Source organism: Hyla sarda, chromosome 8 (genome assembly GCF_029499605.1).
Source record: "Hyla sarda isolate aHylSar1 chromosome 8, aHylSar1.hap1, whole genome shotgun sequence".
NCBI lineage: Eukaryota > Metazoa > Chordata > Amphibia > Anura > Hylidae > Hyla > Hyla sarda.
The window spans coordinates 34,284,950-34,304,562 of NC_079196.1; the positions used below are offsets into that span (position 1 = coordinate 34,284,950).

At 42.4% G+C, this 19,613-nt stretch overlaps 1 protein-coding gene across 8 annotated transcripts in view; it reads left to right on the plus strand.

Moving 5' to 3' along the window:
* The window catches only part of FMNL2 (formin like 2), a 358,580-nt gene that overhangs the window by 262,280 nt on the left and 76,687 nt on the right, over positions 1 to 19,613 (plus strand). For all 8 annotated transcript variants that reach the window (XR_008847349.1, XM_056536955.1, XM_056536957.1 and 5 more), the window contains exons 8-10: positions 2,584 to 2,660; positions 9,606 to 9,699; positions 17,781 to 17,855. Coding sequence is in view for 7 of the 8 variants with exons in the window: in XM_056536955.1 (XP_056392930.1) it covers positions 2,584 to 2,660; positions 9,606 to 9,699; positions 17,781 to 17,855 (246 nt within the window). In the remaining variant the exon portion in view is untranslated. The remainder of the gene's footprint in view (positions 1 to 2,583; positions 2,661 to 9,605; positions 9,700 to 17,780; positions 17,856 to 19,613) is intronic.

Below are 19,613 nucleotides of genomic sequence, written 5' to 3' on the forward strand. Positions count from 1 at the left end.
CCCTCCATGCTGGATGACTGGCGACCAAAGCCGCTACGCCCCCTCCATTCATGTCTATGGGAGGAGGCGTGACAGCTACCTACTAGCCGCCCCTCCCATAGACATGAGGGGAGGAGGCTTCCGTGTTCCGGATGCCGCCATTGCTGGCCCGGAGATTGCAGGGGTCCCCAGCGGCAGTACCCCTGTGATCAGACATCTTCCCCCCTATCCTTTGGATAAGGGATAAGATGTTTTCTGACGGAGTACCCCTTTAACAAGTTGATAAATCTGAGCCCACGTATTACTTTTTTTTTACTACATTTTAGAGTGCTGTATCTGCATTTTAGTGTGATTTGCATTTTTTGGAGTCACGGGGGGAGATTTATCATTGTTGGTGTAAGGTAGTAAAGATTTAACCCCTGTTTGCTTGGTGTATTTTTGGCACAGTTGCTCAAAATTTACCAAAAAGTGCACAGGACTTGATAAATTTTGCTCAATTATAGAAACCAGCGAGCTGCAGAGATAGGTTTAAAGGGGTATTCCAGGAAAAAGGATTAGATGACAATTTTTAATATATTAATTTTCATGCATGTAGTTTTTTAAAGGGGTGTTCCAGGAAAAAAAAAATTCTTACATCAACTGGCTCCAGAAAGTTAAACAGATTTGTAAATTACTTCTATTATAAAATCTTAATCCTTCCAGTACTTATCAGCTGTTGAAGTTGAGTTGTTCTTCTGTCTGACAACAGTGCTCTCTGCTGACACCTCTGCTTGTCTTAGGAACTGCCCAGAGTAGGAGCAAATCCCCATAGCAAACTTCTAATGCTTTGGACAGTCCCTGAGACAAGCAGAGGTGTCAGCAGCTGATAGGTACTGGTAGGATTAAGATTTTTTAATAGAAGTAATTTACAAATCTGTTTAACTTTCTGGAGCCAGATGATATAAAAAAAAAAAGTATTTTCCTGGAATACCCCTTTAAAGGGGTACTCCGTCCCTAGACATCTTATCCCCTATCCAAAGGATAGGGGATAAGATGTCAGATCGCCGCAGTCCCGGGATCGCCGCTGCGGCACCCCGCTATCATTACTGCACAGAGCGAGTTCGCTCTGCACGTAATGACGGGAAATACAGGGGCCGGAGCATCATAGCGTCACGGCTCCGCCCCTCGTAGCGTCACGGCCCGCCCCCCTCAATACAAGTCTATGGGAGGGGTTGCCACGCCCCCTCCCATAGACTTGCATTAAGGGGACGGGCCGTGATGTCACGAGGGACGAGGGGCGGAGCCATGATGTCACGCTGCTCCGTCCCCTGTATCGCCCGTCATTAGGCACAGAGCGAACTCGCTCTGTGCAGCAATGATAGCGCAGTGCCGCAGTGGCGATCCCGGGACTGCGGCGATCTGACATCTTATCCCCTATCCTTTGGATAGGGAATAAGATGTCTAGGGGCGGAGTACCCCTTTAAGCTTTGTGCTCTGGCATCTGACACTTTTGTACGTATCCTATTAGGTGGTGTAGGTTTGCTCCAAAAAAGTAGGCTGTGCGCCAAAAAAAAAATTTAAATAAAATAAACTGTGCTAAATTTAATTTGCGCAAATAATAAATACAGCTCCACTGCACAAAGTGGTGTACGGTGCACCAAACAGTAAACAACTTTGAAAGATGTTCTACCAAAAATTGAACAAAAATAACAAAAACTGTGCAAAATTTGCAGGGACATTTAGAACATTGAAGTGGTGTAAAGCCAATGATAAATGTCCCCCATGGATTCTGACCCCAGACTTATATAATACAGTGATCCCTCAACTTACAATGGCCTCAACATACAATAGTTTCAACATACAATGATCTTTTCTGGACCATTGTAAGTTGAAACCAGACTCAACATACAATGTACAGACAGTCCAGATCTGCATAACCTGTCAATGTCCATTCTGATTGGTCAGATCTTCCAGCCATTCACTGGTAAAACCCCTGTATTACTGAAGTGTATGCACTGACTGGTGTCTGGTAGCGCCCCCTACAGTACAGGGAGGTATTACATGTTCTGTAAACTTTACCTGTACCAAGGTTAGCTGCTTCTTTGGACACCAGGTGAGGGCGGCTCCATGTTACTTTTTTAGGACACTGTGTATTGTACAGGACCCTGAAGAAGCTCCTGTCCTCTACATAGACCAGTGTTTCCCAACTAGGGTGCCTCCAGCTGTTGCAAAACTACAACTCCCAGCATGCCCGGACAGCCAAAGGCTGTCCGGGCATGCTGGGAGTTGTAGTTTTGCAACAGCTGGAGGCACCCTAGTTGGGAAACACTGACACAGACAGTGATTACAGCTCCCAGCAGATCTTTCTTACTTTTATATGTAAGGATTTGCTTTATCTATATTAGTTATCTACTTATTTTTCTTTAATCCTCACTTTTTCCTATTTTCGGATGACATTTTGGTGGCTTCAGAAGCAATTTACCAGGTTTCCATAGAGTTCTGGTCTCAACATACAATGGTCTCAACATACAATGGTCGTCCTGGAACCAATTAATATTGTAACTTGAGGGACCACTGTATACCACATGCTTTATAACGGAATCTTTTTTCTTTTCCTTTTTGCAGTATGGGTTCAACATGGTCATGTCCCATCCACATGCTGTCAATGAAATTGCACTAAGTCTGAACAATAAAAACCCAAGGTGAGTAAGCATTTAAAGGGAACCTACCTGCCACCTGTTTCATGCTGCTCAAACCACGGGCAGCGTGAACCAGGTCCAGGGAGCGGGGTCATAGAACACTATAATTACTCATAGTTTAAAAAAAAAAAGTAGTCATGGGGGGGGGGGGGGGTCCGGGGGCTACTGTCCACCCAGCCGCATTTTTACGGATCTGTGTCTCCCAGCAGCAGCCTCCTGTGATTGAGTGTTTCATAGTGAATTATAGTGCTCTGCTGCACATGCTTTGGGCAGCGTGAAACAAGTGACATGTTTCCTTGCAACCGTATTGCAAAAACGTGTAGAGAAAAGAAAAGAAAGGACCGACGGACGGCGCCTCGTGTATTTACCCTCAATAGATCGGGTGGTGGGTGGGGGGGCAACCCCCAACCCCACGGGGCTTATAGATGGCCGCTCACCTTGAGATCTATGCAAAAAAGCATATCACCCACAATATAATCGGGGTACTGTAGTGCGATTCGCTGCTATGCCGATGGGTTGCAGGAGGAAACAAGTCGTCCTGGGAGTCAATATTAGAAGTAGAGCAGGAAAAAACCCTCAGGTATGGCGCTGCAGACTCTTGTAGACAGATGAGGCGGATGCCAAAGGTAATAGGAAAGTCCTCAGCAGGACATTTGATTAAAAAAAACAATAAAATGGACAAGATTACGCGTTTCGGGAGGATCCCTCCCTTCCTCAGATCAGGATCAGATCCTGATCTGAGGAAGGGAGGGATCCTCCCGAAACGCGTAATCTTGTCCATTTTATTGTTTTTTTAATAAAATGTCCTGCTGAGGACTTTCCTATTACCTTTGGCATCCGCCTCATCTGTCTACAAGAGTCTGCAGCGCCATACCTGAGTTTTTTTTTTTCCTGCTCTACTTCTAATATTGCAAAAACGAGATGTGAATGCAGCCTTAGGGTGCATTCCCACAGGGCGTATACGCAGCGTATTAGACGCTGCGCAAAATTTATGGCAGCAGCGGGAAATACGCTGCGTATTCCTCGCTCTCCATACACACAGGGCTTTCCGGCGGCAGCCCTATGCGTGTAGTGAGTTTTGGAGGCGGGGCCGTGTGCCGGCGTGTTTGTGACGCGCGGCTCCGCCTCCAAAATTCACTACACGCATAGGGCTGCCGCCGGAAAGCCCTGTGTGTATGGAGAGCGAGGAATACGCAGCGTATTTCCCGCTGCTGCCATAAATTTTGTGCAGCGTCAAATACGCTGCGTATACGCCCTGTGGGAACGCACCCTTAGACATGTCAGGATAGGTGACGTGTCCTCTTTAAGCTGCCTGTGCATTCGCAGTAGCTTGGCGTTAAGAGACCGGCGGAGAATGGCGCGCTATATAGTGCACTTCACGAAAGACGATATAAATAACTATATTTGATAGCTGAGGTAATGAAATTTACCCTTAGTCTATTTCCTCCTGTGCTTGTGAATGGAGTTTATTATGGCGAGAACACAACCAATTCTCCTGTAGAGAACCATTTGAGTCGTGTTTATGTACTAGGTAACGGCACCATTAGGCGATCATTGTTCCCGCAGCTGCCATACCTGCTAATGTGCCAACCGGCTGTAATACAAAGCGTTAAATCCAGGATTGTGTTAACTCTTTAAAGCAGTGTTTCCTAACCAGAGTGCCTCCAGCTGAAGGCTGTCCGGGCATGCTGGGAGTTGTAGTTTTGCAGCAGCTTGAGGCACCCTGGCTAGGAAACACTGCTATATTTAGTCAACCATATATCAGTGATGTCCCTTCGAACATGATGCTTTCCATCTGTCCCTGTCCTACAGGCAGCAATGGTTTCTGTGCACTTCTAGACATTTGGTTGTTAAATTCTTCATATGGCAAAATTAGGTCAAATATGTTATGTCTGGGAATGATAAATGTGGGCATTAGAGTTTATTTAAAATAATTAGAGATGAGCGAACTTACAGTAAATTCGATTCGTCACGAACTTCTCGGCTCGGCAGTTGATGACTTTTCCTGCATAAATTAGTTCAGCTTTCCGGTGCTCCCGTGGGCTGGAAAAGGTGGATACAGTCCTAGGAGACTCTTTCCTAGGAATGTATCCACCTTTTCCAGCCCACCGGAGCACCGGAAAGCTTAACTAATTTACGCAGGAAAAGACATAAACTGCCGAGAAGTTCGTGACGAATCGAATTTACTGTAAGTTCGCTCATCTCTATTTATTTTCTCTATTATTTTCATTTAAAGGGGACTTGTCAGCTCCCCTCTCCAGCATTTAAAAAAGTCAGAAAAACCCTATTAGTGCAGTGATCCCTCAAGTTACAATATTAATAGGTTTCAGGATGACTAGTGATGAGCGGCATATGCCAGATTCAAATGCGCGTGTGCGCATGCGGATAACGATACCTCTCTATCTATATTATCTATCTATCTCCTAATACAGTGACCCCCCCACCTACGATCATTTCAACATGCGATCACTCTCAGAGGCCATCACATGTTGAAGGCAGCATCAACATACGATGCTTTTGTATGTCGGGGCCATCGCATAAACGGCTATCAGGCAGCGCAGACTGCTTCAGCTGCCACCGGATAGCCATTTACGGTGCCCCGTGTGGTCCGCTGACGATCACTTACCTGTCTTCGGGGCTCCGGTGGGTCCTTTTCGGGATCCCCTGCATCGTCGGCGCTCTCCATCGTCATCATCACGTCGCTGCGCACGCCGTCCCGTCATCCAATAGGAGCGGCGTGCGTAGCGGCGTGATGGCGGCGACAGAGAGCGAGGATGCCGGGGAAGCAGAGACCTTGCCGGAGCGTCGGGGACACCTCGGGGACGCGGCGACAGCGATGGAAGGCGACATCCAGGGCAGCGGTGACGAGCGGTGACGGTCCGGAGCGGCGGGGACACGTGAGTATAACTTCCTCTAACAGTGGTCTACAACCTGCGGACCTTCAGATGTTGCAAAACTACAACACCCAGCATGCCCGGACAGCCAACGGCTGTCCGGGCATGCTGGGTGTTGTAGTTTTGCAACATCTGGAGGTCCGCAGGTTGTAGACCACTGTCCTATACTTTACATTGCACGGATCCCTCAACATGCGAGGGACCACTTGTAGTCTTTAGTGACGAGGATATTTGTGAATATTCGCATATTCTCATATTTACTAAAATTTGCTCTCCAGTCTAATACAGTAAATAGTATAGGAGCCTTCTTTAGGCCACAAGCTGGAAGCAGGGAGGGATGAGATTAGAGATGAGCGAACTTACAGTAAATTCGATTCGTCACGAACTTCTCAGCTCGGCGGTTGCTGACTTTTCTTTCATAAATTAGTTCAGCTTTCTGGTGCTCTGGTGGGCTGGAAAAGGTGGATACAGTCCTAAGAAAGAGTCTCCTAGGACTGTATCCACCTTTTCCAGCCCACCGGAGCACCTGAAAGCTTTACTAATTTATGCAGGAAAAGTCATCAACTGCCGAGCCGAGAAGTTCGTGACGAATCGAATTTACTGTAAGTTTGCTCATCTCTAGATGAGATCACTGGGTTGTGCTCTGTGGGGGGAAAAAATTATGAATATTCGTAATTGCGAATATATAGTGCTATATTTCCCATATTCCCGGATATGCGAAATTAGCAATAAATATTCGAATTGCGAATATTCGCGCTCAACACTAAGGATGACCATTGTATGTTGAAACCCTTGTATGTTGGGATCATAACTCTATGTAAACCCGGTAATTGGTTTTGAAGCCCCAAAACATCATCCAGAAATAAGAATTAGAATGAAAGAAGAATAAGTAGATAACTAATAGAGATAACTAATAGAGCTCGAGTGCAGCTGTGTCCTCCTCTGCTACTGCCCATACTTAGCTGAATACATGCAATAGCAGGAGAGGACACAGTTGCTTGGTTGTATCTGTACCTTGTACCTTTCTTGTTTTCTGAACCGGTTTACCTAAAGCTATACCCGTTGATTTCTGTTTCTAGAATTAGGTGAACCTATTTGGAGAAACAGTACCAGTAACAGTCAAGAACAAAGTGCAGCTCTGCTGCTGCTGCCTGTGCACACCTACCATGTACAGATTTCTCTAAAAAGCGTAATTTTATACTGTGGGGCACCCCAGGTAAACATCTCCAAAAGGCATCAAATTACAGATTAGACATTCTTATAATATCTCAACAAAAGTTAGATTTTATTTCCATCATTTACACTTTCAAAATAACAGAAAACAAAAAAATGGTGTCTGCAAAAGTTTGGGCACCCTGCAGAATTTATAGCATGCACTGCCCCCTTTGCAAAGCTGAGATCTGCCAGTGTCATGGATTGTTCTCAATCATCATCTGGGAGGACCAGGTGATGTCAATCTCAAAGGTTTTAAATGCCCAGACTCATCTGACCTTGCCCCAACAATCAGCACCATGGGTTCTTCTAAGCAGTTGTCTAGAAATCTGAAACTGAAAATAGTTGACGCTCACAAAGCTGGAGAAGGCTATAAGAAGATAGCAAAACGTTTTCAGATGTCAATATCCTCTGTTCAGAATGTAATGGCAGTCATCAGGAACAGTGGAAGTTAAAGCAAGATCTGGAAGACCAAGAAAAATATCAGACAGAACAGCTTGCAGTGTTGTGAGAAAAACAATTCAAAACCCACGTTTGACTGCACAATCCCTCCAGAAAGATCTGGCAGACACTGGAGTTGTGGTACACTATTCCACTATAAAGAGATACTTGTACAAATATGGTCTTCATGGAAGAGTCATCAGAAGAAATCCTCTTCTACGTCCTCACCACATAAATCAGCGTTTGAACTTTGCAAATCAACATATAGACAAGCCTGATGCATTTAGAAACAAGTCGAGGTTAAAATTGAACTTTTTGGCCGGAATGAGCAAAGGTACCTTTGGAGAAGAAGGGGAACAGAATTTAATGAAAGGAACCTCTGTCGAACTGTTAAGCATGGGGGTGGATCAATCATGCTTTGGGGTTGTATTGCAGCCAGTGGCACTGGGAACATCTCACGAGTAGAAGGAAAAATGGATTCAATAAAATTTCAGCAAATTTTGGATGCTAACTTGATGCCATCTGTGAAAAAGCTGAAGTTAAAGAGAGGATGGCTTCTACAAATGGATAATGATCCTAAACACACCTCGAAATCCACATGGGATTACATCAAGAGGCGTAAACTGAAGGTTTTGCCATGGCCTTCACCTCCTGACCTCAACATTATTGAAAATCTATGGATAGACCATAAAAGAGCAGTGCCTGACAGACAGCCCAGAAATCTCAAAGAACTGGAAGACTTTTGTAAGGAAGAATGGGCAAAGATACCTCAAACAAGAATTGAAAGACTCTTTGCTGGCTACAAAAAGCGTTTACAAGCTGTGATACTTGCCAAAGGGGGCAGTACAAGATATTAACTCTGCAGGGTGCACATACTTTTGAAGATGCCATTTTTTAGTTTTCTGTTATTTTGAAAGTGTAAATGATGGAAATAAAATCTAACTTTTGTTGACATATTATACGAATGTCTAATCTGTAATTTGATGCCTTTTGAAGATTTTCCCATCTTTCCTTGGCTTCTTTATGCACATTAATAAAAAAAATTACCTGGGGGGCCCAAACTTTTGATCCCCACTGTAAATACCACATTCACTGATATGTTCCCATAGAAAGGGACCAATGAGACTAATATAGCATAAATAAATAAAGTTGGTTGAATATTCTAAATAAAATCTGTACTGACAGTTACACTTTAAAGGGAATCTGTCAGGTGCGATTTTTGTTCCAAACTGCTGATACTGATAGATGCTGTTAGGAAAGGGAGATATATGATACTGTTCATATATATGTTTGAGCTTACATAACCTAGAAAATATGTTTTTTTTCTCAGGTCCCTGAAGTGCTGAATGCTAGAACGTCTTATTACTGCCCCTCCCATAACTATCCCTGCTTGATCAACAGTCAGCCGGAAGCCGAGCCCTGTTTTCAAGCCTAATTACTGCACTGTGCATACAAATTGTGCCCAGGTGTGAGATTTGGAAACAAAGCTTGGCTTCCAGCTGACTGTTAATCAAGTGGGGATATGGATGGAAGGGAGAGTGAGGAGGCATTCTAGTCCTCAACATATTAGGGACTCGGAAAGCCTCTTTGACTATTTGCACCAAAGAATGAAATCATTTTTCCACCTTATGGAAGCATAGACAGATATATGAAAGTACCATATGCCTCCTTGTCCTAACAGCATCTAACAGTATCAGCAGTTTAGAATGTGGATTGTAGCTGACAGGTTCCCGTTAAGGACAGTAAAAGGTTGATAAAGAGGTACTCCGCTGCCCTGCTTCGGAAGCTCCGCTCCCCAGAGTCCGAAAGTTTATTGTTCCGAACGCTGCGTGCGGGCTTCTGTGTTCAGGGCCGGCCAACGTGACGTCACGCCCGCCCCCTCAACGAAAGTCAATGGGAAGGGGACTTTCGTTGAGGGGGCGGGCGTGACGTCACAAGGGGCGGCCCTGAACACGGAAGCCCGCACGCAGCGTTCGGAACAATAAACTTCCGGACTCTGGGGAGCGGAGCTTCCGAAGCAGGGCAGCGGAGTACCCCTTTAAAGGGGCAAATATATGAGATGAAGAGGTAAAATCTGTACCTGGGCCATGAAGTCTGTTTTACCACCTAAGACACTATGGTAGGCGGGGCTAAGGTGCTTCAAGTTATCTCTGGGGGTGGTGCATCAAAGATCCTCAAAGCTCCACCCCCGAGGCCCTGCAGTGGGCATAATACATGAGTAATTTCCAATAAAGTAATTTTTTTTTTTTTTTTTTTTTTTTATTGGAGCCTGGACACTTTATGTGATTGTACAAAATTGACCCACATCACTTATCATAGAAATGGTCTGATTTATTGCATTATTAATATTTTTAATATTAATTAATATTTATATATTTATTTTCTTCTTTTTTTCCCTCAGAACAAAGGCACTTGTTTTAGAGCTGCTTGCAGCCGTCTGCCTTGTCCGTGGAGGACATGAAATTATTTTATCAGCATTTGATAACTTCAAAGAGGTAACAAAAAACTCATCCAGCATTTTACATGGTCCGGGGAGAGGGGCTCGGCGTGTTCTTAAGGGTTCATTTGGTTTCCTTCTAAAGTTAAATATTGGCAATGAATGTCATCAATAATAGTTTATGGAACTAAAAATGTGAAACAAAATCTGGACATAAAGCTGTTTTCCACTTTAGACAGTTGTTTTTTGTTAGAAGGGTCCCAGTGATAAAGCGGTAAGCCAGTGTTGTCCAACCAGGGTGCCTCCAGCTGTTGCAAAACTACAACTCCCAACATGCCCGGACAGCCAACGGCTGAAGGCACCCTGGTTGGGAAACACTGCTGTGTGTGCAAGCTATGGGTGAACCTGACAGTAAGTGATTAATTGTCCTGCAGCAACCCCGCAGGTCAATTGAAGTATTACACAGTTCTAATTCAATTCTCTGTGCTCTCTTTGTAACGCAGGGCTGTGGACAATATGACCCCCCTTGTGTGCACCTGATTTGCTAACGATTTGCAACAAAAATAGTTAGCGTGTGTTCCCTAGCGAGAGCTAGAAACAGATCATAAATATAGGACATCTATTAAGGAGATGTCTTGGTTTTGACTTAAAGGGGTACTCCGGTGAAAAACTTTTTTTTTTTTTAAATCAACTGGTGCCAGAAAGTTAAACAGATTTGTAAATTACTTCTATTAAAAAATCTTAATCCTTCCAGTACTTATTAGCTGCTGAATACCACAGAGGAAATTATTTTCTTTTTGGAACACAGTGCTCTCTCCTGACATCACAAGCACAGTGCTCTCTGCTGACATCTCTGTCCATCTTAAGAACTGTCCAGAGTAGGAGAAAATCCCCATAGCAAACATATGCTGCTCTGGACAGTTCCAAAAATGGACAGCGATGTCAGCAGAGAGCACTGTGTTCCAAAAAGAAAATAATTTCCTCTGTAGTTTTCAGCAGCTAATAAGTACTAGAAGGATTAAGATTTTTTAATGGAAGTAATTTACAAATCTGTTTAACTTTCTGGCACCAGTTGATTTAAAAAAAATAAGTTTTCCACCGGAGTACCACTTTAAGTAATCTTTGGCCAGCACACGGGCACCCTGGATTTATGCAGAAGTGCACATCTCTTCATAACTCCTGGCACACCTGAGGCTGCCCGTGCACCCTCACTGAGAGCTGGCATAGATTTTAGCCACTGTTTGCAGGTGTAAATTGTAGTAAATTTGGGGCACGTGTAATGCCACTCACCCTTTGCGTGATGTGCCATGTTCCACCCACTTGTCAAGCTTGGTACACAGTGTCAAAATGTTGCAAAATTTTAATGCAAAGATGCAAAAAAAATTGTGACTTTTTTGAAAAATATGTCAGGTGCAGGAATGGTAAATGCCTCCCTTAGAGATTCATGTTAGCCAAGTGCCCATGCATATAGGTGGAGTTACCCTTTAGCCATATTTATGAAATGACACTATCTTAAAAGTGACAGCTGCACGCAACCAACGTGCCGGCACAAAATATGTAAAAACTGCAAACTTATAGCACAACACCTTCTACAATAAAAATGTCACATACTGGGCAAATGAGGTAAAACATTTCATGAATATAAACAAAATAAACTAAAAAAAAATAGCTGGAAAAAAAGACTGAAATAAAAGAAGGCAATACTGATGTGTGAGCCATAGTGTCTGTATCTTTAGGGTTTCTAAATATGGGCAATGGAACGGATTATATTTGTACCTGCTGAATGACGGGCAGCGTTTTAGCAGAAAATGCTTCGGGGAACAGATATAATATGTAAGATGATCTTGAAAGACTTATAGTTTTTCTCCTTCTCCTAATATATTTCAACCTCATACTATTTGTAAACAGGAAAAAAGATATAAAATCCTGTTATCACCCCGCAATTACTGTCTACGTGATATCAAAAAGCCTTAGAATTGGTAACAATAAGCAGCTGCTGGCAAATGGTGCCAATATTTTTGAATACACAAGTAGTAATTAAAGGGGTTATCCAGGAATTTATATATATATATATATATATATATATATATATATATATATATATCAACTGGCTCCAGAAAGTTAAACAGATTTGTAAATTACTTCTATAAAAAAAAATCTTAATCCTTTCAGTACTTATGAGCTTCTGAAGATAAGGTTGTTCTTTTCTGTCTAAGTGCTCTCTGATGACACGTGTCTCGGGAACCGTCCAGTTTAGAAGCAAATCTCCATAGCAAACCTCTTCTAAACTGGGCGGTTCCCGCGACACGTGTCATCACAGAGCACTTAGGGTACGTTCACACTACGGAATCTCCGCTCGCTGAATTCCACGAGCGGAGAATCTGCCTGGCGGCAGCTGGGGCTGCGGGACACTGAGCCGTCACCATTGACGGCTATGCAGTGCTTGCAGAATCGGCGCAAAGAATGAACATGTTCTTTCTTTGCGCGGAACAATTTCAGCGGCTGAATTGTCCGCCGCGGAAATTTCGCAGTGTGAACGGGTCTTGCGGAGACCCCTTCACACTAATGTTAAGTTCACACCGCGGAGTTCCGCTCGTGCAATTCAGTGAGAATTCCGTAGTGTGAACATGGCTTTAGACAGAGAAGAACAAACTTAACTTCAAAAGCTCATAAGTACTGAAAGGATTAAGATTTTTTTTAATAGAAGTAATTTACAAATCTGTTTAACTTTCTGGAGCCAGTTGATATATACCGTATATATATATATATATATATATATATATATATATATATATACATATATATATATATATATATATATATATATATATATATATAAAAATTTCCTGGATAACCCCTTTAAGAAATAAAAATAAATAATAAAAATAAAAAAAGATAATAATAATAATAAGTAAAATAAAAATTATATATATATATACTGTATGAATTATTCTTATTATATAATGTTTTATTATAATAATACTATCTGATTATTCTTTTCTTTTTTTATATACATAAATAATAAAATTAATGCTGTTCTAAAATGTGTGTGTGTGTATATATATATATATATATATATATGTATATACATATATATGTATATATCTCAAATGGTGACACCGCATCGGGGACCGACCTCTGTGCACATGACCACCCAGCAGGGGCGTAGGAAGCCCAAAAAATCTGGGGGGGATAGCATTGAAATGTCGAAAAAAGGCGGAGCAATAAAAGGGGAGGGACTGCCAGCCAGGGATAAAAATCGACAAGTACAGAAATCACCACACAAGCAGGTCTTGGATCAATAAAAGCTGGTGTTCTTTATTCCCAAAATAAGGTGCGAAGCACCTTATTTTGGGAATAAAGAACACCAGCTTTTATTGATCCAAGACCTGCTTGTGCGGTGATTTCTGGACTTGTGTGTGTATATATATATATTTATAATGTATAAAATAATCTAATAGTATTATAATATGATAATATATCATTTATAATAATAGAATACATCATTTATAATAATATATGATAAAATCGAAAAAAAATATATAATAAAATAGCAAAAGAAGATTGAAAATGAAAGCGATTTTTGGGTGACTTTCTGAGCCCGGCAGGGGGGGTGAATAGGGTCTCCAATGGTGCCATCTATATTTTAATTATGGTTGTGTGATTTGCATGAAGTAAGTGGCATCTCCCTGGCAACCACACAAAAACACCCTGGGGATTTTTTTGTTTTATGGTTAAGCGTTGTCATACTGTCATGTGCCTGAAATACAGGAGCTCTCCTTGGATTTTTCCTTTGTTAGAAAATAGGAACATTTTTTTTTTGTCTTTTTGTCAGTGTCTTTTTATAGAATTTTTTTTGTTGTTGTTATAAATTATTGGTCTTGGAGACTCATGGCCAATAATATTTTATTTTACTTATTATGATAATATTCATATTAAGTAAAATAAATAATATATTATATCAAATAATACATGTATTATATATAAAATATATTATAATATAATATCAATACAAAATAATATTTCATATTAGGTATTCAACACTGTTATTGTTATTTTATATATATTTATATATATATATATATATATATATAAAGTAAAAGATATAATAATACTATTAATAATAATAAAAATAATAATACTAATAATAATTTTATATATATATATATATATATAATTATTATTAGTATTATTATTTTTATTATTATTAATAGTATTATTATATCTTTTATTTTTTACTGTATTTTTCTTTGGATTTTAGTCTGTAACTTTTGCAGCACACTATCACTTCTTGTTCAATAAAACAAAATAAAACCAAAAACTGAATGACCTATACTTAAAGGGGTACTACCGTGGAAACCTTTTTTTTTTTTTTCTTTTTAAATCAACTGGTGCCAGAAAGTTAAAGAGATTTGTAAATCACTTCTATTAAAAAATATTAATCCTTCCAGTACTTTTTAGGGGCTGTATACTAAAGAGAAATCCAAAAAAGAAATCCATTTCCTGTGATGTCCTGACCACAGTGCTCTCTGCTGACCTCTGCTGTCCATTTTAGGAACTGGAGAAAATCCCCATAGCAAACATATGCTTCTCTGGACAGTTCCTAAAATGGACAGCAGAGGTCAGCAGAGAGCACTGTGGCCAGGACTTCACAGGACATGCATTTCTTTTTTTGGATTTCTCTTTAGTATACAGCCCCTAAAAAGTACTTGAAGGATTAAGATTTTTTAATAGAAGTGATTTACAAATCTCTTTAACTTTCTGGCACCAGTTGATAAAAAAAAAAAATGTTTTCCACGGTAGTACCCCTTTAATGATAGGCTATCAGTATTAGATTTGTGGGGGTCAAACCTGCAGCACTTCAGCTTCATCCCATTCACATATATGTGATTGAGCTATAAAACCAGACAAAGCTTGGCAGTGGGGACACGGCACATGTCCCTAAAGGGTATGTTCACACTGAGGAATTGGGGCGGAAATCAAGCAGAAATTTTCTGCCTCAAAATATTGTGACTTTTCCACAAGAACTCACAGAGATTTCGCGCAGAATTTCACGCAGAATTTGCGCGGAAATCACGCGGAATTCGCACTGAATTCCGTGCGGAAATGCAGGTTTCATGCGGAGGAGGAGTATCAAGTATTTCTATTCCTAAAATTATTATTTTTTTAATGCGGAAATTCTGCGCGGTTTCCGTGCCAATTCTGCGCGGATTCCGCGTGGAAATGCTTCTGACTCAAAAAAAAATAACATTGATCTCTATGGAGAATGACGCTGATTCCGCCTGAAAGAAAGAACACATTCTTTCTTCAAGCGGAACAGACTTCCTCATCAGAATTCTGCTTGAGGAAATTCCTCAGTGTGAACTGAGGGGCAGAAATTCTGCACAACTCTATGGGGATTTTCACTGCTGAATGAATTGGAGAGGAAAAAGCGAGCAGAATTACTCGTGGAAATTCCTCTCCAATTCCTCAGTGTGAATATACCCTTAAATAGCTGATTGTCAGTAATTGGACCTCCGTCTATCTTATATTGAACCACTTTTAACCATATTAAAGAAGCACTCTAGAATTTGTGTTTTTGCTTACCGTATATACTCGAGTATAAGCCGACCCGAATATAAGCCGAGGCCCCTAATTTCACCCCCAAAAACCCAGGAAAAGTTATTGACTCGACTATAAGCCTAGGGTGGGAAATACATCATCCCCCCTGTCATCATCCAGATCCCCGTCATTAACACCCTCATCATCATCATCACCGCCTGTCATCATCCCCCCTGTCATCATCCCACTCCCCCTTCATCATCACTGCCTGTCATCATCCCCCCCCCCCCCCCTTCATCATCACTGCCTGTCATCATCCCCTTATTATCCTACACCCCCCCTTCATCATCCCCTTCGGCTTCGGCCATCGGCTGTCCGGGCTTGCTGGGAGTCGTAGTTTTGAAACATCTGGAGGTCTGCAGGTTGAAGACCACTGCGGCATTCGACATCATCCAGCCCCCACCCCCTTTAGTTCTGTACTCACCTCTGCTCGGCGGAACGTTAGGGTGAGCTGGTGCGGGCCATCTGTGCTGCAGGGACAGTCCGGTGCGGAGGGATAGTCGTTCCGGGCTGTCTATCTTCACCGGGGGGGCCTCTTCTCCGCGCTTCGGGCCCGGAATAGAGACGTTGCCTTTGACGACGACGCACAGGGACGTCTCTCATGAAATTCCCTGTGCGTTGTCGTCAAGGCAACGTGACTATTCCAGGGCCAGGCCCGAAGTGCGGAGAAGAGGCCCCCCGGTGAAGATGGACAGCCCGGAACGACTATCCCTCCGCACCGGACTGTCCCTGCAGCACAGATGGCCCGGACCAGCGCACCCTAACGTCCCGCCGAGCGGAGGTGAGTACAGAACTAAAGGGGGTGAGAGGGGGGGGGGGGGCTGGATGATGTTGAAGGCCGCAGTGGTCTTCAACCTGCGAACCTCCAAATGTTTCAAAACTACAACTCCCAGCAAGCTGATGGCTGCCTGGGCTTGCTGGGAGTTGTAGTTTTGAAACATCTGGAGGTCCGCAGGTTGAAGACCACTGAGGGCGGAGAGTTCACTTGAGTATAAGCCGAGGGGGGTGTTTTCAGCACGAAAAAGCATGCTGAAAAACTCGTCTTATACTCGAGTATATACGGTATATACAGTAATACAGCATATGCTATTATTAGAGTATAATGAAGAAGTTTAGCTGATGTGGCATGCATGGGGTTTCAGCCATATTGATTCTGTTTTTATCACTTATGCTTCCTACATTTTCCATGAATCCTCCGGCTTTGCAGAAAGAGGGGGTGGAGTCTCATCACTGCAGTTCTAATTAGGCTGCTGGTGCTGGTTTCCAGCCAGGTGAACCAATTAGACACATAAGTGGGTGGGGTCAGTTCACATCATGTGCAACTTTGATGCATTTTCTTGTTCAAAGTGAGGTGTTTTTGTTTAGAAAAATATTGCCATGATGCAAAAGGTATTTTACCTAAAATCACAATTTTGATGTTTCATGAAGATTTTCACATATTTGTGCTGTATATTGACAGTGTTTTTACTGTGATTTTCCAAAATCGCAGTATAAATGCCATGTTTTTACTGTGGTTTGCACAATTGAGGGACTACTTCCACAGACACATTAAACACTGTGATTTTCTGTGGGTCTGACTGGTCATCACATGACACAGTTACAGTAGAGAAATGAATGGATGCAACTGTGTGAAGAAAAAAGAAAACAGGTGGCACTGTAGGACTAGTGATCGTGAGGGAGCATGATATGGGGGGAAAAAACCTGGAGTGCTTCTTTAATACATGTGAATAGCAGGCTACATTCACACCAGTAACGTTAGCCCATGGGAAACACATGGAATTGTAGGTTTTTGCTGTTTATTTGCTGCTCCATCTGAAAAAAAAAAAATTATAAAATTGCAGTTGCCTAAAACAATATTTACCCGTGTTTTTGTGCACCTTAAAGGGGTACTTCGGTGGAAAACAAATTTTTTTTAAATCAACAAAGTTATACAGATTTGTAAAGTACTTCTATTTAAAAATCTTAATCCTTCCATTACTTATCAGCTGCTGTATACTTCGCAGGAAGTTGTATTTGTTTCTGGAATTCTTTTCAGTCTGACCACAGTGCTCTCTGCTGACACCTCTGTCCATGTCAGGAACTGTCCAGAGCAGGAGAGGTTTGCTATGGGGATTTGCTTCTACTCTGGACAGTTCCTTATACGGACAGAGGTGTCAGCAGAGAGCACTGTGGTCAGACAGAAAAGAAATTCAAAAAGAAATACAACTTCCTGTGGAGAATACAGCACCTGATAAATACTGGAAGGATAAAGATTTTTTATATAGAGGTAATTTACAAATCTGTTTAACTTTCTTGCACCAGTTGATTTAAAGAAAATGTTTTCTGGTGAAGTACCCCTTTAAGTAAACCACAAGTTAACATTAGTAACGATAATGTACAATCATGATCACAGAATCTCATATCACCAGCCATGACATCACAAATCTTCTAGGATATGTCCTCTCTATGGGAATCCAGTCGTCCTTGCCGCATTCTATTCTTATGCAGTCATATTGACATTTCTTTGTGTGGTGACTGTATTTCTTTTTACTCTTCAAGGTTTGTGGTGAAAAACAACGCTTCGAAAAGCTCATGGAACATTTCAGGAATGAAGACAACAATATAGATTTCATGGTAATATTCTCATTATTCACCTCCATCAACTCCCATTACAGTCATTGTAAAGTTTAATAGTCATTTCACCCTAGAATTACCCAGAAATATATAAATCCGTCATGTCCTTTAATCTTTAAATATTTTTTTGGAATGGGTTGACTGGAAGTTTTAAAGAGGGTCTCCTGGACTGTTTTTGGCCTATCTTCAGGATGGACCATCACTATCTGACACATGAAACTACCACCAATCAGCTTTTTGCCAAAGCCTTGGTACAGTACTAATATATATATATATACAGGAAAAAGAGAGCTGAACAGCTCCGTAATTGTGTCACATGGTCTCCAGGGGCCATGGCTATGCTGCAGTAGGTGGGTGGATAGCATTACTTCAGTTAAAGGGGTAGTCCAGTGGTGAAAAACTTATCCCCTATCCTAAGGATAGGGGATAAGTTTGAGATCGCGGGGGGTCCGACCGCTGGGGCCCCCTGCGATCTCTCTGTACGGGGCCCCGGCTCTCGGCCCAGATAGCGGGTGTCGACCCCCGCACGAAGCGGCGGCCGACACGCCCCCTCAATCCATCTCTATGGCAGAGCCGGAGATTGCCGAAGGCAGCGCTTCGCCTCTGCCATAGAGTTGTATTGAGGGGGCGTGGCGGCCGCCGCCTCGTGCGGAGGTCAACACGCCCCCTTCCCGCGGGCTGTCGGGGCTCCGTACAGGAGATCGCAGGGGGCCCCAGCGGTCGGACCCCCCCGCGATCTGCAACTTATCCCCTATCCTTAGGATAGGGGATAAGTTGCTCACCACTGAGTCACCACTGGACTACTCCTTTAATCCCTACCACCCTGCTATCCACCCACGTACTACAGCATAGTCATGCCCCCTGGAGACCATGTGACTTATGACATATTGTCTCTTGCTGCATGGAATGCTGGGAAAGGTCAGAGACAACAGTAAAAGAAAAAGACTTACAATACAGCACTTCCAGGTGTGGGTCCTGTGCATTAAAACAAGGCAAAGTGCCGCACGGAGGTAATAGAAGCATAAAGACTAATAAAAGCATAGAAGGACAAACTACTAGCTGACTGCCTCAGTAAATACATCTGTTCCGTTGTTACAGAAGAAAATGAAGGAAAAGGACCTCTGTTAGGGAGGAAGACTAATAAATCATTTGATGCATGTGTCATTACAGAGAAAGAGGTTTTATGTTAGCTAAATTTAAGACAAATAAGTCTCAGGGGCCTGATGGGATACACCCAAGGTTATTAAAGGGGTAATAGCCCCGCACCCTCATGACATCACAACCCGCCCCCTCAATGTAAGTCTAAGGGAAGGGGCGTGACAGTCATCACGCCCCCTCCCATAGAGTTGCATTGAGGGGCGGGTCGAGATGTCATTAGGGGACGGTGCTATGACGTCACGAGCTCCCGGCGTTGGCTCCAGCGTTCAGAACAGTTTGTTCCAAATGCTGAGCAGCGGGGTACCCCTTTAAACCAGCTTAGCAGTGTACTAGCAAAACCGTTAACAGATTTATTTAACCAATTACTGGTAACAGGAGTCGCCCCAGAAGATTGGAAATTAGCAAATATTGTGCCCATTCACATGGAAGGTAGTAGGGAGATATCAGGCAGCTATAGACCAGTAAGCCTGACATCAATAGTAGGGAAATGATTGAATATTAGGGAAAGGATAGGATTGTGAAACATCTAAAATCCCATGGATTGCAAGAGGAAAAACAACATGGGTTTTCTTCCGTGAGATCATGAAAAACTAATCCTAT